The sequence below is a fragment of the Cavenderia fasciculata genome (assembly GCF_000203815.1).
Source record: "Cavenderia fasciculata unplaced genomic scaffold Scf_ET2XIPL01COFD4-5, whole genome shotgun sequence".
In the NCBI taxonomy this organism is placed as follows: Eukaryota; Evosea; class Eumycetozoa; order Acytosteliales; family Cavenderiaceae; genus Cavenderia; species Cavenderia fasciculata.
This window is the reverse complement of record NW_004457695.1, coordinates 2,220,415-2,246,909: the sequence shown is the minus strand read 5'-3', so window position 1 is coordinate 2,246,909 and position 26,495 is coordinate 2,220,415. Positions and strand designations below refer to the sequence as shown.

The following is a 26,495-nucleotide window of genomic DNA, read 5'->3' as shown; positions in this document are numbered from 1 at the left end:
CTACTCTACTCTCTGCTCCACTTTTCATTTCATTCACCACCATATTTATTTCAAATGAGAGAGAAAGGGGGGGGGTTTAAATTGAACGAGTGGTGAGTGAATTTGTATTACTCCTACAGTAGGAAACACACATGCATTGCCAAAAACAGATTGAATGCAATGCAAATAATAATGCATTTGAATGGACTGACATGGCTGGCACAAAAGATGAAAGATGAAAGAGATAAGATTAAAACTTAATTTGTCATGGTAAAAGTCATGAGCAATGTAGTTGCGCAACTATAGTTGGTAGCAAAGAGTGACTGACTGACTACTTTTCATTTTCATGTTCTCCATTTATTTACAACTTGTAGCACATTTTATTTAATCATTCCTCCTGTCCTATCATGATTACTATTTATTCTTTTAACTATACTACTTGTACTTCAAATGATGTTATTGAATACCCATTTTGCTTTGCAAGTTTAAAATGTTGGAATATCATGGATACCTATAATTACTTGAAAAGAAATAATATATTTATTTTTGTTGTTTTTGTTGTTTTTTTATTTATTAAGTTTAGACATGGCAATTGATTTACGATTGAGAACTAAATATCTCTTGAATCTCTTGACACTATAAAAGATGATGATTGATAGAATGGTAGCTCCAACTACTCCAACAACGATGCCAGTAATCATCTTCCATTTATCGTTGGAATTATCATTGTTGCCACATTGACTACCACTGTTGTTGGTATCGACAATCAATGCACTGAAATCAGGGTCGAGTATACATTCTTGACATTGTGGAAATACAATTCCAATCATTACAATCGATTGTTCATCGTTGATTGGTGTTGATGATAAGAGTTGAGTTGGTGAATAGGTTGGTCGTCCATCAGACAATGCAACATCAATGAATCGACCATTGAATTGGATACCATCTTTGACTACTCTGAGATACTGCAACGATGACAATGAATCATAACTGAATGATGAGATATCCTTGTTGATACAATCATATTGGATAAATTGATTGTTGTTGATCAATGTTTTGAATACAACTCGAAGTGTTGCCAGATTCGATGAATATTGCCACTTGCTGATATTGACCTCTAGTTTGATAGAGTTGGCATTGATCAATAGTTGTTGTCCTCCAAATTCAACGGTTCTTGCAAGTGTAGAGAATGATATAGTTGATAATACTTGAGCTGGTTGGTGTGATGATGAAGAGGATAAAGTATCCAATTGATAGTTAATAATATTGGTTTGGTTATTATCAATGGTAGATGCTTTTACATTCCAAGTGTAATTGGAAATAAATAATTCTTTGACAATATTATCATCCAGATCCAATTCTTGGACAGAGTCGATTTCAAATAGAAAATCAAAATCAAGTCCATCAACATCAAATGATACTGTTGGATCGGTTGTATTTGGTGTGATCGTTGTGTTGATGTCTGGAAATAAATAAAATATTAATACCCAAATTTTTTAATTGTTAATTATTCAATTAATTATACATACATTTAGTCAAACAACTATCAATATCACTGTATCCATGTTGACATTGACATTTACCACTATCATCACAATATCCATGACCATAACAATTAAATGTAATCGACTCACATTCTGATTTTGATATTCCTTGAGATGGTGGTGATTGAAGATTTAATACATTTCTTGCAGTTGTATTTAAACTATTATTCAATTGCAGTTGAACTGAAGCCAATCCAAATGATGGTTGTTGATCAAGTGTGCAATTGATTTGGAATTGTGATACTGATTCAACAACACACTCGATTGTACTATTAATCAAGATTGATACATTTGAAATGAGAAATGGTCCGAAATCACCATTCAATTGAACATTCTTGTTGTTTGTCAAATTATAATTTCCTGAACTTATAATTGGGTATGCTATAGAAATAATAATTAATATATTGAATCATTCATTAGTGATATTAAGATAATTAAAATATTTTTAATAAACTATAATAAATACATACGATTTGAACAATTATTATAAAATGAATTACTGGTACATATACATTTTCCATCAACCCCACATTGACCATTTCCGTAACAATTATTGGTTGATTGTTGACAGAGATAGGTAAGTGAATTAAATGTAAATGGTACTTGCGGTGATTGAGTGTAAGAGTTTGAAACTATTAATTGATGTTTTCCATTTGATAGAAGAGGTGTTGTACATTGGTATTGGTTGGAAGAGGTATTTGTTAGATTGGTACAGGCAGTACTGTTATCAATTGTTATTGTGTGATTAAGGTATGGACTATAATTCAATAAAAAATAGATAGTAGTGTTGTTGGGGTTGATTTGTAAACTAGTTGGTTGACCAACAACAGTGATATCACCCTTGACCATCATCATCTGTACTTGTTGTGGATTCAAATTGATTGTAACTAGTGTCGGAATAGTTTGTATTGGCGTTGACCCCGAATATATGAATGACAATTCTTGATTTGGTATTTTTGGGATGATAGAATAATTTGATTGGTATGAGCCATATCCAATGTTGTTACCTATAGGGGAGGGGTTTTTTAAATTCAACAAAATACAAAGTAATTAATAACTATTGATATGGTATATCGTGATACTTTTGAAGATTTTAATAATAGACCCATACCAGTAATAGTAGCAGCAATCCCAACGGTAACTAAAAGATTATCTTTGTTACTAATAGTAACTTTTTACAATAATAGTAGTAGTAGTAGTAGTAGTAGTAGTCGTAGAAGTAGAAGTAGTAAAAGAAAGAATGAGAAGAAGTAAGTATGACAAGCTCAGAGTGAAACCTCTAGTTACTAGACTAATTAGTTTGTTGGGGGTGAAACATACTTGGACAAGTAAAACCTGGAGGTACCACCAAATCTGTATAGATAAATGAAGCATTTTTATAACACCAGAAACAATCTGGAAGGGATGAAACTGCAGTCAAACGAATGTCAAACGATTTACCTATTCCACAGAATGATTCAGTAATGGGACCAATAAAGTTGGGGTTATTCGCAATACTAAAATATCTTAAACTGTCTGGCAAGTTTGTTGTTAAATTCTCTATGTTATTATCTCCTATTTCTCTTGAATACGAAATTAATACAAAAAAGGAAATAAATTAGTATTAAGTGTAATGGCCAAACAATAATCAATCAAAATATCCGACATACAATCTTAACAATAGGGGAGGTAACTGGACAAAATATGACGAGGTCAGCACCATAAATTTCATCCATAAAAATTGGAGGTTTGAATATAACGAAGCACTACTAGAAATAGGCGATGGGAGAACTGTCGATTGATTTCCAGAGATATACCTTATAAATTTAGTAAGTAACAGGGAATAAGTTAATATGTTAAAAACAACAACAACAATCGTTGCTATGAATGACAGAGTGTATCTATCTATCTATTAATCTTACAATGATTCTATACTGGATGGATATCCTATTCTTAAATGACACTGAGTCTGGATATTATTTATAACAGTATGGCAAGATCTGTATCACAACATAATCAAATAAAATGAATAAGTTATTAATAATATAAAAATCAATCAAAGTAGTACTACTTACAAAGCCATTTTGATGTTGGGGGTATTCGTATTCAAATAGATAGTAGTGTTTGATCCGCCATAAGGGTAAACAGATCTAAATAGGATGATAATTATACATTAGTGATATTAATTAACTCGAGGTTAGACTAGTCGACAAATTTGAATCGTTTGTTTTTTAACTTACAAACTCCTAAGCTTTGGAAACGATTTGGAGGTTAGATTGATATGGTGTGATCCATAGGTACAATTGGAATGAAAATTATAACGAAAGAGAGAAGGAAAGTGGAGAGAATCGTCAATCGTAATAGATGTAACTGGAGAAGAAAGATGGATTTCTTCAAGTTTGATAGAGTTGTTTAGAAAGCCATGAGGTACTATAAATGGAGTTTTGTAGAGATTGGACAAACGAAAATAGGTAAGATTAGGAAAGTTATTGAAATCACTTAGTGGTTTGATCGATGGATCATTCTGAAAGTAAATCTCTTCCAGACTTTTGACTGATTTGAGTAACTCCAACACATTGATCGACGGATTGGCAACCCCATTAGCATTGATATCGATATTTTTCAAAGCAGGCATTGTCAATGATGTCAAAGAGGATGATGGACTGCCACCATTGGTAAAAGTAACTACACTTGCAGAACTACAATTGTGGTAGGAGAATATCGTAAAGAAAGTTAGTAATAAATTAATTTCTCTCTCTCTATCTCTCTTTATCATACATTTTAACGATGCGATATTGTCCATCAAATGTCTGGTTGCTACAAGTAAATGTTACACCAGGACTTGATGCTAAACATAGAGACTGATTCTGTGGTATTAATAATCCATATTGTCTAAATAACAACAACAACAATAGAAAAGAGATAGAGTTTAAATTAGGAAATCATCACCACGACTTCTTCTTCTTCTTCCAAAACCAAAAAGTTTATCGTTGTCTTACTGTATTAGAAAAATAGCTGATTGGACTGTTCATTTGAGAATAGATTGATTGATAGATAGATAGACAATTTAAAGGATCGAATAATTATTAAAAGAGATAATTAAATAAATATGGATCAATATCATTATAAATATAATACTTAAACGATAAGTTAAGTATACATACGTTCATCATCGGGGAGAGTTTGTTGAGCATTTGATAGTGAAATATGGCAACTGAGTAGTGTCACTATCATTATCACTAGATACCAGTAGCACTGGTGCTTACTACTACTACTACGACTACTACTACTAGTACTAGTACTAGTACTCTCTAGCCTACTGTTACTCATTGTTGTTGTATTGAATAAATTGTGTGTGATTGATAAGATAATAATACTGACTTGTGAGGCTCATCAATCCGAGTGAGTTGACCAACGATCATCAACATTTTTCGTAAAAAAAAAAAAACAACGAAAAGACACAACCAGAATTCTGGCAAAAAAAAAGATAAGATATCTTATCTGGGTGGCCTTGGAATATTTCTTAGCAATGATACTAAATTAATATTTATTCTTCCAACTATACTTGTACTTTTTCAAATGGTGTTATTGACTATAAGAATGACAATAACCCAAATCCTTTGAGAAATCAAAATTGTTGAATTGCGAGATGATGGAAACAATTTTGCTTTGGAGTTTTAAAATGTTGGAATCATTTGGATAGAATATGACAGCTCTAGATATAATATCTAGTGCATCATGATACCTATGATTACTTATATAGAAATAATATAATTCCTCTATATATGGAATCTTGATCCATCGTTCACATGCCAACGCTGACTTTAACATATGTTCACCTTGTGTTAAATTGGTTTGATTCTTATCTTTCTAATGAATAAGAATATAAATAAGGATTAGAATAAATATTAAAAGTTTTTCTTTTCTTTTTTTTTCTTTTCTTTTCTTTTCTCCTTTTACTTACAATAGCAACTAATAATTGACCGGCTCTAAATCTTGCGCTACAATCATATGGATAATATGCTAGAATATCAAAGAGTACCCTAATGGTACTCTCTACATCTCCTTTGTTATTGTAAAATGTATATTGGTCAAAGAAATTGGCCAATCTTTCGTCGCCACCGAATCGAACAAGTCGATCCTGTTGTTGTTCGTGAAGAGGTTGATTTAATTTGCCAAGAAACTGTGATGCTTCGTCGGATACTGAAGGTGATCTGTCGCATTGCCAAGGTCTCAGAGGTGGATAATGAACCGGTATAGACAACCAGTTGTTGGCATTGAATAGATGATCAACCAACCCACTATAATCGGCTATTATAATGATACAAAATATTACAAGTAATATGATATCACCTCTTTGTCTAAATTGTGATAATCTTTCTTGTTGTTGTTGTTGTTGTTGTTGTTGTTGTAATTGCCTTCTTTGTTGTTGAATTCTTTGTTCATAAAGTTCTGCTTCTAATAATGATTCATCTATACTTTGATATTGATATGGATTGAATCTATTATTATTATTATTATTAATAAAATGATTATTGGTATATACAGTTGTACTATTATTATTATTATTACTATTAAAATGATGATGGTGATTATTATTATTATTATTATTATTATTGGTTGTTGTATTTACATATTCTTTACTACTACTACTACTACTATTACTACTACTATTAGGAACATAACTATAAGATGAAGTTGATGATGAAAAAGTATATTTTTGTAGTAGTTGTTGTTGATGTCGTTCTCGCTCTTGTTGCTTTTGTTGTTGTTCAAGACGTTCAAGTTGATAACAATGTTCATCTTTTTCTTCATCAACTGAGGGTTGGTGGTCTTGTTGAACAATGATGGTCCGTGAGTGTAAAGATGATTCTTCTGATTGTTCTGCAACTTGTTTGTCTCTTGTCTCAAAGAGACATTCTTCTTCTTCTTCTTCTTCTTCTTCTTCTTCTTCTTCTTCTTCTTCATTGTACAATGAATCTTCATATACGGTAGTATCCAATCTGTGATAATAGTCATCTGTATCGTATTCAAGTGTAGTCGTTGAAGCAGCGGTACTACTACTACTACTACTACTACTACTACTACTACTACTACTACTACTACTACTACTACTACTACTACTACTATTATTATTGGTTGGTGTTGATGATGATGTTATTGTAGAGGCAGACATAATATATTGGTCTACATTTACATGCTGTATGTATGTGTACGAATCAATATATATATATCTTTGGAATATAACTTTGCATTATCACTAAATTAAAACACATTAAAAAAAAAAAAAAAAAAAAGAAACACTTTGTTCCCCAACCCAAGATCGGTTGGTTGTGATGATCATCGTCAATATCGACTGATATACTACCTATTACTTGGTCAAAAAAGGTTCTCTTTCTTTCTTTCTTGAATGCCATAATATTATTGCGATCATTGTTCACATCGACAACTCCCTCTATTTTTCCATTATTATTATTGAATTTAATAAATATTTTAATCAAATGATGAATGAAGAGTTTAAAGTTGGTTGTTTCTTTATTGTTTTGAGCTTGTTTTAGGAATCGAGAAAAAGCACTAATAATAGTTGATCATTTCTTTCAAAGAGTAGATTTCACTGATTAAAAAAATCATCCACCAAAGGTTGAAGTCAAACAAACACAAAAAAAATGGGATCGAAGGGACGCTGACATAGAACAAGAAATCATCTTTCTCTTTAATTATTAAATTATTATTATTATTAAGTAGGGAGAGAAGAAAGAAATAACAAAAGAAAGAGAAAGAAAGAGAGATAAGTGACACTATAGAAAAGAGACAGACGACAACACTGTCACATTGATAATAGATAACAAATTTGTTGATAGATTAAAGATAGAAACAAACCAACACAAGAGAAAGCAAAGAGAGAGAGAGAGAGAGAGAGACAGTTGGCTTTCTTTCACCATTCCTTCTTTTTACTCCCTTCTTCTTCTTATTCCTCTTCCTTCTTCTTCTTCTTCTTCTTCTTCTTGAAAGTGATCATTATACTTGAAGTGTAATAATATTTGTAAAAAGTAATTTAATTTAAAAGTAGGAGACCATGGTTAATTCCAATGATACTGATGACAAAGGTGGACAACATCAAAATACAACCTCATCATCATCAACAAATAATAATAATAATAATAATAATAATGATTCAGTAAAGGTTAAAGTTAATGACGTCGTTGTAGTTGATCCTACTTCTACTACAACCTCTACTTCTACTACAACAACTACACCTTCAACAAATAATTTATTGGATACAAATGAAGAAAAATTATTACAAAGAAAATTATATAGAGACAATTGGAAAGAAGAAGTGTCGGCAGGAGAGACTGTCTATTTGATTAGTGCACGTTGGTTGGGACATTGGAAGAGTTGGGTCAAATACGATGATGGTAGCCCAAAGTCTAGTGTCAACTCGGATCTCTACAAGGGCACCCCTGCTGCTGCTGCTGCTGCTGCTGGAATGATCAACTTGAAGCTCAGTGCCGAGTTTGATGTTCCCAAGCCAGAGTCGATCAACAATAAAGATATTATTGCTAGTATGGACTCTGAGAAGGAACCTATCCTTGCCGAAAACAAGGTCGAGCGCGACGACTATGAGATCATCAACCAGAGGATCTGGGAACTGCTGGTGCAGTGGTATGGCGGCGGGCCAGCCATCAAGAGATCGGTCGTAGTCCTAGGTCTAAAGAATGACAAGTATGTCGAGGTACGACCCATCCTCATCAAGATCAAGTGTCTGAACCAGCCAAACCTCTCGCCCACTCTGTCGTCGGTCAACGAGTACCAAAAGCAAAACCAGAGAGAAGTCTACTCATTCATCATCCAACGTAGTAGAAAGGATCATTTAAACGACGTACGAGATTTCATTGCAAAGCGAGAGTTACTCGACCCGGCCAAGATTACCTTGTACAAGATCACTCCAGACAACAACAACAACAAAAAGAGTGTCAGTAGTAGCAGCAACAGTTCTGCTGGGGCAGCAGCCAAACAAAAGTTGTTAAAGAAATTCAATTGTACGTTGGAAGATTTAAAGTTTGAAGCTATCACTATTATATCATTTTATTTTGGTGAACAATCGAAATCAATCATTTCAAAGATTGGTAAAAAGTTTAGCGGTATTACTCATCATCTTAAAAAGGATGGTAATAAAAAGACTGGTGAATCTGGAGGTTCTTCTTCTAATCCACCATCTCCAACTCCTCCACATCATCAAAATAATAATAATGTTCCATCCAATATTGCTTCTCCCAATTTACAACCATTGGATTCACAAACTATTAATAATAACAATAATAACAACACCAATATGCAAATTGTATCATCATCATCTGACGAACAAGCTTATATGCATAGAGGTGCATGTGGTCTAACTAATCTTGGTAATACTTGTTTTATGAATTCATCTTTACAAGTATGTCAAAAAATTAAATCAAATCAAATCAAAGAAACATTTATTAAATATTTAATTTTTTTTAGTGTTTAGCACATACAACACCATTTGTAGAATATTTCCTAACAGGTAAATATATTGGTGATATCAACAAGGTAAATCCACTTGGTATGAAAGGTCAAATTGCAGAACATTTTGGTAAATTAATGAAGGATATGTGGAGTGGTCAAACCAATGTGGCACCAAAGAACCTTAAATGGATCATTGGTAAATATGCCCCTCAATTTAGTGGTATTTCACAACAAGATTCTCAAGAACTTTTATCTTTTCTTTTGGATGGTTTACATGAAGACTTAAACAAGTAAGAATGAAAAATAGAAAAAGGAATTTAAAATGACTTTATTTTTTTTTTTTTTTTTTATTTTCTTTAGAGTTTTAAAGAAACCATATATTGAAGAAAAAGAAGATACAAATGAGGTTAGAGAAGATTCAGTTGTAGCATCTGAACAATGGGATAATTATTTAAAAAGAAATCAATCCGTTGTTGTAAATTTATTTCAAGGTAAACAATATATCAAGGATTATAGCATGTCGTTTCTAAAGACCTTTTTTATTAATTACTTTTCATTTTAGGACAATATAAAAGTACATTAAATTGTAGTAGATGTCCAAAAGTTAGTGTTACTTTTGATACGTTTATGTATGTTACTTTACCAATTCCAGTTCCAACAGAAAGAGTATTTGAAGTATTACTTTTTAGATGCAAGCCAACCGGAACTGTGGGTCCAGATCCAAAAGGAATTTATTGTTTAAACAATGCTATGGATCCAGTCAGATATTGTCTAAAGTTGAACAAGCGCGACTATATCAATTCACTTCGTAATGAACTCTCCAAAACGTGTGGTGTTGATACCCCTTGTTTGGCTTTGGCCGAAATTTACAATAATAGAATCAATACTTTTCTAAGTGATCAAAAGAATTTATCATTTATTAAAGATAGAGATATTACCATTGCGTATGTAAAAAAAAAGAAAAAAAGAAAAAAAGTTACTAAAACAATTCTTTTTTTTATTTTATTTTATTTAGATATGAATTACCAGTTGCAGGTGATTCATATTCAAGACTTCATGTAATTCATAGAAAGAAAAATCATTTATTATTAATGCCATATGTTATTTTGGTAAAGTTTGCCGAAATTACATGTAAAGAAATTTATAAAATGGTTTGGGAACGTGTTGGTCATCGTGTAAAGAGAGGTTGGAAAGCAGAATTACTTAGACATATGCAACCACAACAACAACAACAACAACAGCAGCAGCAACAACAACAACAACAACAACAACAATCACAAACTACAACAGCTACTACAACTGAAAATGGAAGTATTAATTCACAAGATTCTTCAGAGAGTCCAGTTAGTAGTAGTCCAGATTCAGAGAGTCAATATGGAGTCGACGAAGATGATTCCAGTTCAATCACTGACAATGATGAATCTGAAGAATGCATCTATCCATTTGTATTAAAGAGTACCAATGGCTATGGCAATAATTGTGATCGTTGTGCCAGCGGTTGCAACGGTTGTCCAATTCCATGTGACAACCGAGTCTTGAAAGACATTTTCAAAAACCCCAAGTTTTGGAGTGAAGCCTGCAACAATGTCACCATTGATTGGCGTCCAGAGATTTTCAAGTATCTTTGTGACAGTGAAATCCTCGAAGGTTCGCCATTTGTAAAGGATGACGCAAGCGTTACAATCAAAAAAGATATGCGTTCAGAAATTAATCTCAATGATTGTCTATCTCTGTTCACCAAAAAGGAAAAACTTGGTCCAAATGATACTTGGTTTTGTCCACAATGTAAACAACATAATGAAGTACGAAACAAATATATATATATATAATTTATAATAATAATAATTGATATTAATAATTATTTTCTTTTATTTTATTTTTTATAGGGTGACAAAAAATTGGAACTTTGGTCTTTACCAAAAATTCTTATTATTCATTTAAAGAGATTCCATTTCCATCATAGACATGAAAAGATTTTATCCTATGTTGATTTCCCACTTGATAATTTTGATTTATCAAAATGGGTATTATCAAAGACTGATATTCCACCAATTTATCAACTTTATGCTGTCTCTGTAAGTCAACAAAAAAAAACAGATATAGAAAAGAAATAGTTTTATTTATTTTATTTATTTATTTTATTTTTTAGAATCATATGGGAGGAATGGGAGCAGGTCATTATACTGCGTCTATTAAAAATAGAGATCAATGGTATATGATTAGTGATTCATCCTATCACAAGATTGAAGAACATCAAGTTAAAACTACTGAAGCCTATGTATTATTTTATGAATTAAAGAAACCATCTCCATCAACCACCACCACCACAACTACCAACAATGCTACTACTACCAATTAAATTAAAAATTGCCAAAATAAATAACTACACAAAAAACAAAAGAGAATCATTATATTTTGGAGGTCTATTTATATATTATTTTAAAAAAAAAACAAACAAACAAGAAAATATTTCTTTTGTTCTTTTTCTTTTTTCCTCTGTTGTTTATTATTGTTTTTACAAGGTACGTGTTTGTCTGGTTTATTTATACACAGTTAGACATTTGGATTATTAAACATTGTTGGTGAATTGTTTGTTCTAAAAGCATCAACTGAAGAGTTTAAACTGTTTCTTAAATGAGAGTTTTGTATAGATATAGGTTGTGAAGACTTTTGGGGCGACAAAGGAATTGTTGTTTGATTACTAGAATTTCGAATAGGTGATTTGAGTAGATTACTACTACTCGTACTGTTGGAATTTCGTATCGAAGAAGAAGATGATGAAAGAGATAAAGTTGAATTACTCTGAGAACTTAGTCTCATATGTGGTATTGATTCTGGTTGATTATAGTTATTGCTGTTATTAATATTGTTAGTTTGTTGCTGCATAATTTGTTGTTGTTGTTGCATATGTTGTTCAAAAGATCTTTGTAAAGATGATCGTATAGATGTGGGAATGAATTCTGGTTTTTGTGGAGTTAGGAATGATTCGATAATATGGAGATCTGGTGCCATTGATGACGATAACGACGATAACGACGACGACGACGACGATGACGATAGACCACATTGTTGTGATGATGATGATGATGATACTGGATTTGATGTAGGTAGTAATACTGAAGATGATGGTTCTATTTCTATGATACGTGTGGAATTGTAGTTATGGTTGTTGTTGTAGTAGTTTGAATCTCCCATCCATTTATGGGAGAGAGCTTGTTTTGCAGTTAGACGTTTAGACGGGTCTTGCTCCAAGAGCTTGCCGATATAGTCTTTGACGTCGTCGCTGACGGTGGTGTTGGGAGGAAACTCCCAGGTACCCTGTGAGACGAGTCGATAGACGGTAGACTCGTCGTCACTGTAAAAAGGCGGTCTGCCAAACAAAATGAAATACAATATACATCCACAACTCCAAATGTCGACACCCTTTCGGTAGACCTGGTTGTTGTTAATCTCGGGCGCGCTGTACACTGGCGTTCCACACGCCGTGTCCATACCCACCGCTTCCTCGTAGTACTTGGAGAGGCCAAAGTCTGCCAATTTTACATCTCCGTCCTCGCCTTGAAAAAGAATGTTCTCGGGCTTGATATCTCGATGGACAATCGATCGGTCGTGCAGATACTCGACTGCCAACAGAATCGACTTCATTGTTGCTCGTGCAACGTCCTCGCTAAACACCCCTCCCTTGATGATTCGATCAAAGAGGTCGCCGCTCGGCACCCACTCGAGCACCAGGCAAATGTCTTGCTCCGACTCGTAGCATTCTATAAACTCGACAATACTAGGGTGGTCGCATTTCGAGAGGATCGATATCTCCCAATCCACCATCTCTCGTCGATGGCTATTCAAAAATTCCTTGTCTATAATCTTTACTGCATATTTCTCTAATGTGTTTTTATGATATGCTAAAGTAACTGTCGAAAATGTTCCCCTAAAGATAAATGAAGAAAAATAAAAAGAAAAAGGTTAGTACTTTAGGTTTTTTAAAAAGTATTATCTTATCTTTGCAGTTTGCAGTATACAGTATACTCCTCCCCCACAAACTACCTCTGCTCATCGTTGTACTTTACATACTCTCCAATAATATCTGTAATTTCATAGTCATCGTAAATTGTCTTTTCTGTATGTACTGTCATACTATTGTAGAGTTATATAGTTGTAGTTGTATATATGTGTGTATGTTTTGTTGTTGTAATAATATATATAAAGGTTGTTTTAAAAAAGACGCGACTATAATGATGATGAGAAAGGAATAACTAACTAACTAGTGATGATGAAAAAAAGAAGACGTTGATGTGATTATTGTTTGGTTTGCTGTTAAGAGTGATACAGATATAAATGAAAAAAAGAAAAATAACAACTAAATACAATAAATATAAATAAATAAATAAATAATCTAATAGAAAGTAAATAGAAGAAAAAGAAAGTAGCTAGTAGTAGACTGTAAGAAGAAAAAGAAGAATAAAAATACAAACGAATAATAATATTTATTTATAATTGTATGTGTTGAAAAGTGAAAAGTAAGGTGACCGCGTTTTTGGTTTCAAAATTATATCTCTGTATTTTTTGTTTTCCAATCATAACTTGTGTGAGTGGGTCAATGATAGTGAGTTCTCAAAAATATTGGTATGAAAAAAGAAAGAAATATTTGTAGTATTGTAAATATTACTTCTCTTCTCTCACACACACTCTCTATCTCTCTATCTCTTCCCATTACCTTTACTTTTTTCTTCTACTTCATTTCTAGAATTATAATATTATTTCCTGGATCCTATAAAGTCATGATAGATATCATTGTTTGATTGATCCATCAGAATCATATTCGATATTTAAACAAAGAAATGAAATCTTTGAAGGGTAGGGTTTATACTAATACTACAAGGCAGGTAGGTAGGTAGGTACAAAAGAATGAAAAATGTTTGTAAGTAAGAAAATCTCTATTTATAATGATGAGTGTTGTGGATACACGATGTGTGACTGGTGGTGGTGCATGCAACAAATTAGTGAAAAGGTTTATGAATATGATGACGACCTTTATTGCCAATCATGATTTTCGATCCTATTTCGAAGATAGCGACTACAACACCGATGATGAATCCAACAGTTATTAAAATAAAGTTTTTTTAGTTGCCTTTTAATAGAAGTGAATGATATAGGCAAAAAATCATTCTAAAAAGATTTATTTATAATTATATTTATGGATAAGCTCTTTTATAAGAGCATGGTTGGAATAGTAATGAATTCTCCCGAGGGAGAGCTTTGGTAGAATATTTATGTATTTTTAATTTGCATTTTCTGTGCCAACTCTTTATCTAATTCATTACCCTTAGTGTCCCCTTGGTCATCTCCATCATCTTCATCATCTCCATCATCTTCATCACCACCTTGATTGGGGACAGGAACATGGAGGGCGAGTGGATAAACAGATTACTGGGTAATGAGCTTGACGACGTGCAATCTGAGCATACACCATGGCATCCATTGGGTTTTGGCACGAAGGTGGATGGTGTACGCATCATTTAGTGCTTGGGCCTCCGTACACTCACGTGTGTACATTGAATATTGGTCATTTGTGTAACCCATGGCCAAGAGTGCTGCCCCAATACGATTGTAGAATGTTTGTCTACTTTGTATGTTTGCGTCTCTGTGGCCAGGGGGGAGGAGGTGGCTGGGTTTTACTCTGGAGCTGGTGGAGGGGTTTCAATGTCATATACTATGGCATATAGCTGACGGTTGGTTGCTGTCTGACGGACGGGGTTTCGGTAAGGTTCGAACAAAGCTTTGTGTGCCATTGTAATATTATTATTATTATGAAGTGATAAAGAATTGATGTGTGAAAAAGATTTGAAAAAGAATTGATGAATAATCCTACAACACTACTCTTAAATTAATAAGAAATAATATATTCTTCTCACCATCTTATAATATTGTCATGTCTTCAAAACAAACAAAAAAAAGTACCTAAAGCTACAATCAAAATACTCAACCCCTCATTCAATAACAAAAGAAACACCAAGACATGGGGAAAACACTTATCTCTTAGATTAAGGTTAGAGAAAGTCACCACCAAGTATATAGAATCAAACAAGAAGCTTGCCTCAGTGTGTGGCAAAGAGAAGTGTATCGATAATACAATTACTTCAATGAAGAAGATAGGCGGGTTATACAGTAACACCGAGGTCAACAGAAGATTCAACCATAACGAGGAACTCAAAACAGCAAGCGAAAATGCTGCGAAGATGTTGTCCCGTTTAACACACGTAGTTGGAAAATGTGCAGAGCTTGGATTAGATGATGATTTGGTGTGGAGAACAAGAGAAAATATTTTCCGTAAAGCAGCTCCCCACATCTATTCGGAGAAGGATTTATTTACAATTACATAAAGGAGGAATACTTATGTGGAACTATTATTTTTATATTAAAAAACAATTATTCATAAAATAAAGATGACACAAAGACTTGTCTAAGTAAATACAGCTCCTTATTCTTTATTGGTGGTTCGTTCCAACAAAAGATTGGATGTCTTGACTTTGATACGATTCCTTCCTATCATGATGGCAAATGTTGCAATGGTTCTGCCCAACAGTTTTTCTAAAAGATCTGCAACACTGTCATACTCTCTTTATTCTCCCCATCGTATTGCACTTGTACAACTATTTTTAACAATTTACCATTTAAAACTATCTCTGCAAATAGAAGCTAATGGAGATAATATCTATCCTTTATTTGTCCTTAACAATTGTTTCCTTATTCTAGAAACGATAAGAATAGGATTCACTTTTTATCTCTCTCTCTCAACATGAAAGAGGAAATGCCAATACTCATCGTCAATCGATTCATGATACTGCATCCCCCCTTTTCCATAATCATTGGGGAGGTGTGCTTGTTTGAGGGAGGTGTGTTTTTTATCCGTAGTTAATAGTGGATAATTTTTGTCAAACTGTTAAAAGATTGATCAGCTGCAAATCTATCTGGGTTTCTGATTTTTTTTGAAACACACCACAATTTTTTACAGCTTCAGCAGAAGATAAAGATGGATGATCTTTGATGCAGTACTACAACTTCTGTTGTTGGTTTATCTCTTTTTATCTCTCTGTGATTTCAATCGGGATTATTAAAAGTCGCGTCGTTTGAATTTACGTTTGGAGGGATATTCAATCACCCCTAGGTTTCAAGACAGATTGAAAGAATCAATAGCTTCTGCCTACCCCTAACCATCACTCCCCATAACCCTCAACAAGAGGTGGATGGTGGTTGACACTAGTAGAATGTTGTCCGAGAGTAGGGGTGGTCGATTGTTGTGATTACATCAACCACGCACCCTACTTTTGTCACCCAACCATTGACATGGTACTCAACCGCCTGCTTCTTGTCTACCCACCCTTTTACTTTTTCTTGTTTTACAATAACAACAAAGCAAAGCAGCAAATCACTGATCAATCAACCATATCACCAACGTCGTTTTTAGATTGTCAATAGACATTTAAGGCTAAATATTTGGCACTCTCCACTACTTTAAAGTAAACCACACACACGCGCACACACAGGTACACGACTGTGCTATTTGTAGATATATGCAAGGGTACCTATGACAAACGATCATTCCATTGATTCGATGACCAAGAGTTATTTTTATCAACATTGTAGCATGGTAACAACGATCGTTGGCGTAGGGGATCGCTCAAATCGTCGATATCTTTAATCTTGGCATACATCTCTTGGCTATACATGCTTTAAAGAGTTTTAATTTGAACGAATAAGAGCGAGAGAGCGAGAGATCTCTCTCGCGAGTGGTAGTGAGCTCACCCTTTCCTTTGGCCAAACCAAACATATAAATACAAGACGGTTTCATTTAGATAAATCATCAAATCAATCACTTAAATATAAATATATATCTTTAAATCAATCATCCAAAAACAAATTAATTAATTAATATCCATCCATCAAATATTTAAAAATGAACAAATCAATTATCTTGTCTATAGTCCTCCTCTTTACTTTTATTTCAATTTCATATTGTGGTAGTATGTATCAACTAAACAAACAGATACATATATACTCTCAAGTAAAAATATCCTAATTAAAATTTCTTTTTTTCTATTTTTAGTTAATACAATTGTACAAAATGGAAAAGTACTTACTATTACACATTCACCAATGACAATGATTTGGTTTGAACAACAAGTAGTACTTAATGGAATGAAGACTAATATCAAGCCATATTGCAAGTCACTCTATGGATGGTCTCCAGTTGTTTGCACTTTACCATCAGTTCCAGCTTGTGATACCATTCGTTTATATGGTTCAGCTGGTATTGGTGCTACTAATCTCCAAATGTTATCAGCTTTCAATTGTACTGTTTTAGCTTAAACAAATCTCAAAACACAAATAATAATAATAATAATAATATTTATTTCCATAATATACTAATTTAATAATAATAATTTATTTCTCGACTAATAATAATAATATTTAAAACGCACATATATAATTATATATAAACTTACAAAAAAGAATAGAATAATTCTTTACATTTTTCCAAAACATTTTATTTAATAAAATTAATTAATTTGATAATGTTACCATAATCTGACACCAAATACTCTAAATCCTCTACGACCACCACCACTGCGTTTTAATCTTTCAATTTCAGCAGCTGTTTTTTCCATTTCTTGGTTTTGTTGTTTCATATATTCAAGGTGTCTTTTAATTGAACTTTCTTGTTCCGCTTGATTTGATTGAATAAGGTTGTTTAGACGAGCTTCAGATTCAATGCGATTTCTCTCTGCATTCTCTTTCATCTCGTTGAAATGTTGAGTTTGTGAGTTGACGATGGCGGTTATAGAATCATTGAATTCCTTTTGTTGTTGACAAACTATCTTTTCAGTGTCGGCAAGTGTATTGTTGAAAGCCTCTGCTTCAAGTTGTAGGTTCATATTCTTTTTTGATTCTTCTATTAATAGCAGTTGGTGTTGTTTCAATCGGTTAAACTGTTCCTCTTGACGATACACCTCATCTACAAATTCTTTCCAAACTTTGAGTTTCATTGGACCAATAGCTCTTAGTAAAAATGGACCTTTTACAATTGGCAATTGTGACAATACCTCTTTGAAATCTCTATCTTGGTTCTCCATAAACTCTTGTTGGAATTGTTTTGCAATTGGTACCATTACTTGACGTGATTGTATCAAACTTGCCTCATTATTTAATTGAACCCATTTGAAAAGTATACCTCCTGTAATACTAACTTTATCTTTACCATTCTCTTGTTCAACCGTAAATTCAGATATTTTATTCTAAAAAAAAAAAATAATAATAATTAGTAAATTGAAAATTAATTATAAATATATTAAATAGGTTAAAATTGATTATATTATTATTTACCTTTAAATCTGTAATTAATTGATCAATTTGATCAATTTCAGCAAGTGATCCAATTTTGCCAATAGCTAATTGATTTGTTTCAGAAATTACAGAATTATGAATAATTAATAATGCTTCGGTTTCAAGAGGTAGTTTGTTGTCTAATCTTTCAACCATTTTTGTTTCATAATGGTTGACAGCAATATTTAGAGTTTCAACCAATTTAGTACTAACAATAGCATCCCATGTATTTTGGATTAATGGTACTGAACCAGGTGTATTAATTGATACTGTATAAGCTTTAATTAATTCAACCAATACTATAATATAAAGAGGAGGATAAATAAATAAATAGGTTGGTTAGTTTATCTTATTAAATTAAATTTTAATTTCATTTCATTTTAATACATACTTGGACCTTTAATTGGTAATCCATTGGCACCAACCTTTGGTTGAACATTTGTTTCTAGGTATTTGATAAACTCATTTCTAGTCTTTACAAAATCTGTATTCAATTGATCGTCGGTTAGATTTGCAACATCTTGAAGTAAGTTTGAGTTGCAAGGAATCCCTAGGGCAAATGGTTTGACACCTCTATAGTAGTTTAGAATGACTCTGCTAGTTGTATTTGACAATCTGATGGCATCAGAGTCTCCAGCTTGGTCAATGCGGAATACCTTCTTCATGACATACTCATCAAGTGAACAAGGCACGCCATCGTTGGTAGGGACCAGAAACGCATCCCTAAACAACCAAATAAACTCTGGCATATGACTTACCAATTCATTTGGTTGTATCGATCTATTCTTTGATTCATCTGTTGTCTTTATATTACCTATCAACTTTACCATAAAACTATTAATAAAAGAAATAAAAGAAATAATTAATTTGGTTTGAATTATTATTATTATTATTCTTCTTATTCTGTGTACAACATACTGTAATTGATTGATATCAGCTGTATTTGGTACAACTTTTGAATTGTATATAAAAGTAGAAGAGAGAAGAGCCGACAGTAACATGATGGCAACATCGTTGTTGGGGTTAGAGTCTACAGCCAATGCACCTTCACAGTCCATTAATAGTACTGCAAAGCCATCATTTTGGATCAGAGTCGTTGATATCCAAATACCCATGGTATGTGACGAGGTGGAATGTCCGATCGAGAATGCATCTCTTCTGCCACCTAGTAGTGTAGAAATGATGTACGACTTGCCTGATCTAGTAGGACCTTGAATGGAAACAACTGCAATTGGTTGATCTATTTTCATGAGGAATTCAATTGCCTCTGGATTGAGTACCAATTTAGATCTATGATTACCAGTCTTTGTTAACTTGTTCGTTCTAGGGTCATATGAATAATTGTCTGGGTATGCTAGAGGAATCGTTTCTACCTCTTGGTGTTGTTGTCTTTTTTCTACCATTCTATCTATTACTTTCTAATCTATCTTTATTGTTAGAAAGGAGAAGGAGTAGTGCACATATTTATACCCATCATGGTACTCTTTAGACTTGTAAATTTGAGATGTTAATAACAAACAACACTTGAAGATACCCATCATTAGAATTGAAATTTTAAGCATCAGAAAGAGAAAAGTATTTTTTTAATTCAATTTAAAGCTTGTATTTACGAAATATTTTTGAAATGGATAAGACATGTACAGATTGAAAAGACTATTATATATTATATTTAAAAACAAAAACCTAATCAAACTGAGGATAAAATCTACTCTGTCAGATGTTGGGGGATTGGTGAGTTTATTATTATTACTATTTACAACATGTTGATTTATACAATATACAATTCTCAATTTACAATATAGAGTTTGTTTAAAAGCATCTTCTGTGAACCATGGAGGGACCCGTTTCGTCGTATTCCTCTTTGGAAACCCACATTTGTTGGAAGCAACCGAGTGAGGCAAGAATGGAACCACCGATCCAGACAGAGTATTTACGTTCGGGTGGGGCGATGATCTTGACCTTCATGGTCGATGGAGCAAGTGCTGTGAGTTCCTTGGCCATACGGTCGGCCATACCAGGGAACATGGTACTACCACCAGAGAGAACGATGTTTCCATAGAGGTCTTTACGGATATCAATATCACACTTCATGATGGAGTTGTAGGTGGTTTCGTGAATACCTGCAGACTCCATACCAAGGAATGATGGTTGGAACAGTGCCTCTGGACAACGGAATCGTTCATTACCAATGGTTATAACTTGTCCATCCGGTAATTCATATGATTTATCTAGTTGAGAGGAAATGGCAGACATTTGCATTTCAGCTTCAAAGTCCAAGGCGACATAAGCAAGTTTTTCTTTAATGTCACGTACTATTTCACGTTCAGCAGTTGTGGTGAAAGAGTATCCACGTTCAGTGAGGATCTTCATCATATAATCTGTTAGATCACGACCAGCAAGATCCAAACGAAGGATAGCATGTGGTAAAGCATACCCTTCATAAATTGGAACAGTATGAGATACACCATCACCAGAGTCCATGACAATACCAGTTGTACGACCAGATGCGTAGAGACTAAGTACAGCTTGAATTGCTATATACAGACTAGGTGTATTAAATGTTTCAAACATGATTTGAGTCATCTTTTCACGATTGGCTTTTGGATTGAGTGGAGCTTCGGTTAGCAAGACTGGATGTTCTTCTGGAGCAACACGTAGTTCATTGTAAAAAGTGTGATGCCATATCTTTTCCATATCATCCCAATTGGTGACTATACCATGTTCAATTGGGTACTTTAATGTAAGGATACCTCTCTTTGATTGAGCTTCATCACCAACATATGAGGTCTTTTGGCCCATACCAACCATAACACCAGTATGTCTTGGACGACCAACAATCGATGGAAATACAGCACGTGGTGCATCATCACCAGCAAAACCGGCCTTACACATACCAGAACCGTTATCAATAACTAAAGCCTTAAAATATTCAAAAAAAAAAAAAAAGAGTAGTAGAGAAAAAGGAAATATTAGCATAAATCGAAAAGAGTGTATTTATAAAAATACATACTTGAACTTCGTAAGACATGATTGTATTATTATTATTATTATTATATATATATATATTATTATTATTATTATTATTTTGTAAATTGTATATTAGACTGATTTGAATTGAAACCGGAATGAAGTACTTTTATAGTCATCTGCAAGCTTAAATTAATCGTCTGGATACGGATTTTTTCGAAGGTTCGTTGAAAACATTGGGAAAATAAATTGATGCATATTTTGATCGATATGGATGATTAAATTGTTTCACCACTTTGAATTTGTGGCGGACGATTTCATTTTATCTTCACCTACATGCTTTGTATAATCATTGTGTTGTATTATAATTATAAAACCTTTTTTAACAAAGTGATGCCGAGCGTTCACTTGTGTTGATGAAAATAATATTATTATTTGTTTTTCTTCTAGAGTTTTTAGAGTCGAGCTCGACCTTAAAATTTTAATGTTAAAACAAATGGGTTTCCCTGATATTTTATTCGACGTTCGTTTTAAATATCTATCTGGATATCTAGATCATTGATGGTGTTGTGTTGATGGTTGCCAAAGAAAAGAGAGAGTTAGCCCTGTTCTTGTAGAAACTCTCATATTTTATCCTTTTTCCTTTTTCTTTTCTCTTTTCTTAACAGTCCACAACAACATCAGTCTACCTCAACAACAACCTTTGTAGTATTATTACTATTATTAACAAAAGAGAAAGATACAGATATTCGAGAGACAAGACATGTCGACTTTTAATCAAAACAAAACTTTATCTTTTATGAGGTGGTTTGCTGTTTTGATCATTGTCATTCAATTGTTGTTTTCTTTAGGTCAAGCACAAAACCAAGATATACCACAACTTGAACGTATGTACATCTCTGACTGATCATATATTATAATGTAGAGCGCACACAACTTACCTAATTATATTATAATTATGATTTATAGTTGATTCATTTCAATGGGTTATTTCATACTATCAACTATCTTATAGTCTATCAGATGATGTTTGTAATTCATACTTTCCCAATGTAGTTTGTGTAACTGATCCTGTTACAAATGAAAAGCATTTTCAAGAAATGTTTGTATCTTTTTTGATCAATACTCTCAATGCTTTTTAGAAGTGCACACACAACTAAACTAACAACTTTCTGGTTACTGTCTAGATTAATTACATCAGTTTTTGCAACTGGACCAGCACCCAATGCATCACTTACGGATCTCTACTTTCCATCGCTCACTAAATACAATGGTGCAAAGGGTAGTTTTAATTTTGATCTTCTTTCAATGTTTATGAAATATTGTAAATCGTTACAATCTTTGGTGTATGTTTAAACAAATATCTATCTATATCGAAACAACCTATTTATTCGTAATTATTAATCAATTGATTAACCTTTTTCAACTATTAGTATTCATGATGACTTGAATGTGCTTTCAATACCAATCAACTTTAGTCAATCATTTCCAAAGTTGGAGACTTTGTATGTTGGCAGTATATATATATATTTAATTGTATTGATCAAGGAACTATACTAATATTTATCTGTCTATCTATATATATATATATATATAGGTCATTAACAAAACTAAAGATATCAAATGTTCCAATGGATTTATTTAAAAGCAATACACTTACTACTGTGTAAGAAAAACTTTCCTATTCTATCCTATCCATCAAATCAAATGACCGAATATTAATATTATTTATTTATTTTACACAGAATCCTTGATGGTAATCCTATTAATCAATCATTGATTGTTGATCCTTTAGTTGTTTATTCAACATCCATTCAAACATTGTATATATAAAAAAAAACAAAAAAGACCTTTAAAGGTTCGATTGTTACACATCTCTCTCTAACATTTATTTCTTTTTTTAGACAATTCCCATATTCAGAAGGAAATAATTTCCAATTTAACCTTTTACCAAATAATTTCCCAGCTCTTAAATCTTTGTATGAAATTTTATAAACAGATAATATTTATATACATATGTAGCTATAGACACAAACTAATCAATTTATTTATTTATTATCTTATTGTAGGAGAATATCAACAACTGGAACAAATGTTATTATTCAAATGAATATAAATATTGTTTCAAACTCACTTCAAACATTGTAAGTAATAGAAAACAATTAATTTATTACCTCTCTGATCGAAATATATTTATAAATTTATTTAATATCTTCAAACACTATAGTTTATTTAAACAAATTGATGCTTTACTTGATGGAACTCAATTTAATTTTACAATTAATACTCCAAATATTGAAACAATGTACGTTACAAGCACAAACAAAACTATAGTCTGTAAAATATTAATATTTATTTTCATATATATATAAAGTCGTTTAGAACATAAAACATTCCAACTCAATGAAAGATATATTCGTTATAATTTTGTAAATCCTAGTTCATGGGCAAAATTTAAAACTTTGTAAGAAATATACGAATAATAATAATAATAATAATTACACTATTAATGAATGCCATTATGTTTTATATAGTATTACTGATGGACAAGTTGAATCATCTCTTCCATTCAATGTAACCAATTTTCGTGAAGTGGGTGTAATCAATGGTGATTTGGAAACCTTTCCAAATGGAGTATTATCAAATGGTTCTGCATTGTAAATATCATACATACATATCTATCTATTCATTCTTTTTTATTTTAATTTTTAACCATTCTTTTTCAATTTTTTTTAGAGTATTGAATGGCAATAAGATAACGGGAACCATTCCTTTGGATATTGTATCAGGTAATAATGCAATTAAAGCTGCAATTGATTTGGAAGGTAATGCAGGATTGACAGGATCTGTCCCAGAAGAATTTTGTCGTCTACGTTTTATGGGCTTGGAAGGAACTGGTGTCACTAGTCTACCAGATTGTGCCTATTGTTACAAAAATGTATTACCCAATGAAATTACATTTGATGTTCCTATTCCAGGTAATTTTGCTTGTCGTATGTATTGATTGCAGTAAACAAACATTAATTATAACACTCTATTAACATTGGCTTTTTTTTTTGTTTTTTTTTTTCTTTAGCACATTCATTAAATTCAACATTTATTATAACAACAGATTCTAAACTTACTATTAGAGGAAAGAATCTTGGATATGCAGTACCTGGTGATTCAACCGATGGATTGGAAACGATCATTCCAAATGAATTATTAACATTTAAAGTTCCCGATCCTCCATCCTATCAAAAATGGGTAGATGTAGTATTCTCTACTGCGGTTGGAGTCAGTTACAATATCACCTATGACTATGCCACACTGATATTTAACTATGGTGCCATCGAACAGATTCCAGGTGGTCTTAAAGTAACTCTCAACATGGGGTTCTTTAATCCAACGTATGCATTCAATATCACACTTGACAACAATCCATGTATCAATGTGAATGCTTCAGAAACCACCTATATCATTACCTGTAATGTACCAGGTATTCCAGCACTCAATTCACTCAATATGATTGGAAAAGTTACAATTCAAAATGATTATACATTAAATTCAAAAAATATTTTCTATGCTATTGGTAAGAAAAGAACAAAAAAGAAAAAGAAAAAGAAAACCAAAATCAATCAATCTAATTATTTTATTTTTATTTTATTTCATTAGGATATCCTGTATCAACATCTGTAAATTCATTAGATCAATATGGTGGAAATGTAACATTCCAAGGTCAATTTGGTCAATATTTCGATCAACCATCAGCATTTATTGGTGGTGAGAATTGTCCAATTTTGGAACTTAATGCAACCACTCTTGTTTGTCAGTATGTTGGTACACCAACTGGACAATTACTACCAATCGGTCCAAAGACAGTTCGTATAGTGGTCGATGGTTACACATTTGAATCTGCCACTCTTTTCACTATCAATGCAATCAATGCAACTCAACATTGTATCACTACCACCAATAATTGTACCAATGGACAAGGTCAATGTAATGACATTGGAGTTTGTATTTGTCGTGACAACTATATTGGTGATAATTGTGAATTTAGTATGTAACAACAAACAAATATATAATATAATTATAATCAATTTTTATCTAATAATATTATTTTCTTTTTAGTTGAGGGAGGAGGAGAATTTAAACCAAATATAACAAATCCAACGGCAACATTTGGAATTGATGGATATCAATTTAATTTTTCAATGGTTGCTATTCAAGAGTTGGATATGGATGATGTGATCGTTCGAGAGATATTGACCAACAATTGGATTTATACAAACAGTACCAATGACACGGCAATTGCAGGTGTAGAGTCTTACGATTACAAGTTGAATCATACCGAGTTTTTGCCAATGGTTAATGCCCGTATCGAATTCTCTAATCATTCGAGAACCATTACATTTGGTGGTACCAACCAGACATACCTACCCAACTCGATTAAGTTATCGGTCAATATCATCTATTGGATGTTCAAAAGCAATTTGAATCATCTCAGAGTGGTCTATAGAACGCAATTGTCGATCAACACGCCGGCAGAGTACAATGGGTGTGGTGTTGAACCAACCGTTGAAGAGTCGATCATTAGAGGACTGGACGGAGACAATGTACAATTCCTAAAGGTATACAAAAACGAAAACATCTTTTTTGGTAGTTTTCTCGATTACGTTTTGTCTGATGGTAAAAAGACCTATAGCAAGAATGAATTGATTAATCAAACTGTCATTGAAAACACTCTGTCATCGTCTAACCAGACATTGTCAGATGCCTATATTGGTATTAATATGCCAAGATGTCTAATATGTAGTTTGGACCCATCCTTTAATTCGCTGATCCAACCCAATTTTGGAACCGGCCAAAATGAACAAGACACTTGTTCATCCAGTGACGACAAATGGAAGATTATTGTTGGTGTTGTAGTAGGAGGTATTGCAGCCATTGCAATACTCGTTGGATCAATCCTCTATTATAAAAAAGTAAAGAAATCAAAATACTACAATGCACAAATGAAATCAAAATTAGCTAGATTAAGTCAACATGCTTAAACTTTAATAAAAATAAACACAAAGTATTAATACAAACTTACAAAACAGTTTGATGATTTGTCTATCTACTTATACTTATTATTAATACATTATAACAAGGCCAAGTACCCAACCATTTTAG

General features: G+C 32.6%; 10 protein-coding genes across 10 annotated transcripts; 4 read left to right on the top strand and 6 right to left on the bottom strand.

Moving 5' to 3' along the window:
• Nucleotides 1-545: 545 nt before the first annotated feature.
• Nucleotides 546-2,372, bottom strand: DFA_08479 (uncharacterized protein; the record flags this gene model as incomplete). The annotated part of the gene is made up of 3 exons (XM_004355914.1): nt 546-1,441; nt 1,509-1,904; nt 1,994-2,372. The coding sequence occupies 3 exons, from the start codon at nt 2,370-2,372 to the stop codon at nt 546-548; spliced, it is 1,671 nt and encodes a 556-aa protein (XP_004355967.1).
• A 216-nt stretch (nt 2,373-2,588) lies between these two features.
• DFA_08478 (uncharacterized protein) lies at nt 2,589-3,304 on the top strand (the record flags this gene model as incomplete). Its single annotated transcript, XM_004355913.1, has 2 exons — nt 2,589-2,773; nt 3,187-3,304. The coding sequence occupies 2 exons, from the start codon at nt 2,589-2,591 to the stop codon at nt 3,302-3,304; spliced, it is 303 nt and encodes a 100-aa protein (XP_004355966.1).
• A 99-nt stretch (nt 3,305-3,403) lies between these two features.
• DFA_08477 (uncharacterized protein) lies at nt 3,404-4,832 on the bottom strand (the record flags this gene model as incomplete). Its single annotated transcript, XM_004355912.1, has 6 exons — nt 3,404-3,431; nt 3,578-3,652; nt 3,743-4,201; nt 4,281-4,394; nt 4,663-4,729; nt 4,769-4,832. 6 exons carry the CDS (start codon nt 4,830-4,832, stop codon nt 3,404-3,406), a joined length of 807 nt encoding a protein of 268 aa, XP_004355965.1.
• Nucleotides 4,833-4,999: 167 nt separating this feature from the next.
• Nucleotides 5,000-6,678, bottom strand: DFA_08476 (uncharacterized protein; the record flags this gene model as incomplete). Its single annotated transcript, XM_004355911.1, has 3 exons — nt 5,000-5,037; nt 5,096-5,372; nt 5,467-6,678. The coding sequence occupies 3 exons, from the start codon at nt 6,676-6,678 to the stop codon at nt 5,000-5,002; spliced, it is 1,527 nt and encodes a 508-aa protein (XP_004355964.1).
• A 325-nt stretch (nt 6,679-7,003) lies between these two features.
• On the top strand, nt 7,004-11,349 carry DFA_08475 (peptidase C19 family protein; the record flags this gene model as incomplete). The annotated part of the gene is made up of 9 exons (XM_004355910.1): nt 7,004-7,024; nt 7,573-8,225; nt 8,361-8,940; nt 9,006-9,280; nt 9,351-9,481; nt 9,553-9,934; nt 10,006-10,792; nt 10,877-11,065; nt 11,140-11,349. 9 exons carry the CDS (start codon nt 7,004-7,006, stop codon nt 11,347-11,349), a joined length of 3,228 nt encoding a protein of 1,075 aa, XP_004355963.1.
• A 194-nt stretch (nt 11,350-11,543) lies between these two features.
• On the bottom strand, nt 11,544-13,123 carry DFA_08474 (uncharacterized protein; the record flags this gene model as incomplete). The annotated part of the gene is made up of 3 exons (XM_004355909.1): nt 11,544-12,345; nt 12,760-12,918; nt 13,062-13,123. 3 exons carry the CDS (start codon nt 13,121-13,123, stop codon nt 11,544-11,546), a joined length of 1,023 nt encoding a protein of 340 aa, XP_004355962.1.
• A 3,821-nt stretch (nt 13,124-16,944) lies between these two features.
• Nucleotides 16,945-17,357, top strand: DFA_08473 (uncharacterized protein; the record flags this gene model as incomplete). The annotated part of the gene is made up of 2 exons (XM_004355908.1): nt 16,945-17,011; nt 17,095-17,357. The coding sequence occupies 2 exons, from the start codon at nt 16,945-16,947 to the stop codon at nt 17,355-17,357; spliced, it is 330 nt and encodes a 109-aa protein (XP_004355961.1).
• A 209-nt stretch (nt 17,358-17,566) lies between these two features.
• On the bottom strand, nt 17,567-19,774 carry DFA_08472 (uncharacterized protein; the record flags this gene model as incomplete). Its single annotated transcript, XM_004355907.1, has 4 exons — nt 17,567-18,283; nt 18,372-18,670; nt 18,763-19,205; nt 19,290-19,774. 4 exons carry the CDS (start codon nt 19,772-19,774, stop codon nt 17,567-17,569), a joined length of 1,944 nt encoding a protein of 647 aa, XP_004355960.1.
• A 406-nt stretch (nt 19,775-20,180) lies between these two features.
• On the bottom strand, nt 20,181-21,399 carry DFA_08471 (actin; the record flags this gene model as incomplete). The annotated part of the gene is made up of 2 exons (XM_004355906.1): nt 20,181-21,290; nt 21,382-21,399. 2 exons carry the CDS (start codon nt 21,397-21,399, stop codon nt 20,181-20,183), a joined length of 1,128 nt encoding a protein of 375 aa, XP_004355959.1.
• Nucleotides 21,400-21,834: 435 nt separating this feature from the next.
• Nucleotides 21,835-26,374, top strand: DFA_08470 (uncharacterized protein; the record flags this gene model as incomplete). The annotated part of the gene is made up of 16 exons (XM_004355905.1): nt 21,835-21,865; nt 22,190-22,225; nt 22,308-22,440; nt 22,481-22,684; nt 22,772-22,843; nt 22,936-23,004; nt 23,084-23,161; nt 23,243-23,317; nt 23,408-23,482; nt 23,566-23,643; nt 23,713-23,802; nt 23,873-23,995; nt 24,075-24,331; nt 24,415-24,909; nt 24,993-25,379; nt 25,452-26,374. 16 exons carry the CDS (start codon nt 21,835-21,837, stop codon nt 26,372-26,374), a joined length of 3,126 nt encoding a protein of 1,041 aa, XP_004355958.1.
• Between the last annotated feature and the right edge of the window lie 121 nt (nt 26,375-26,495).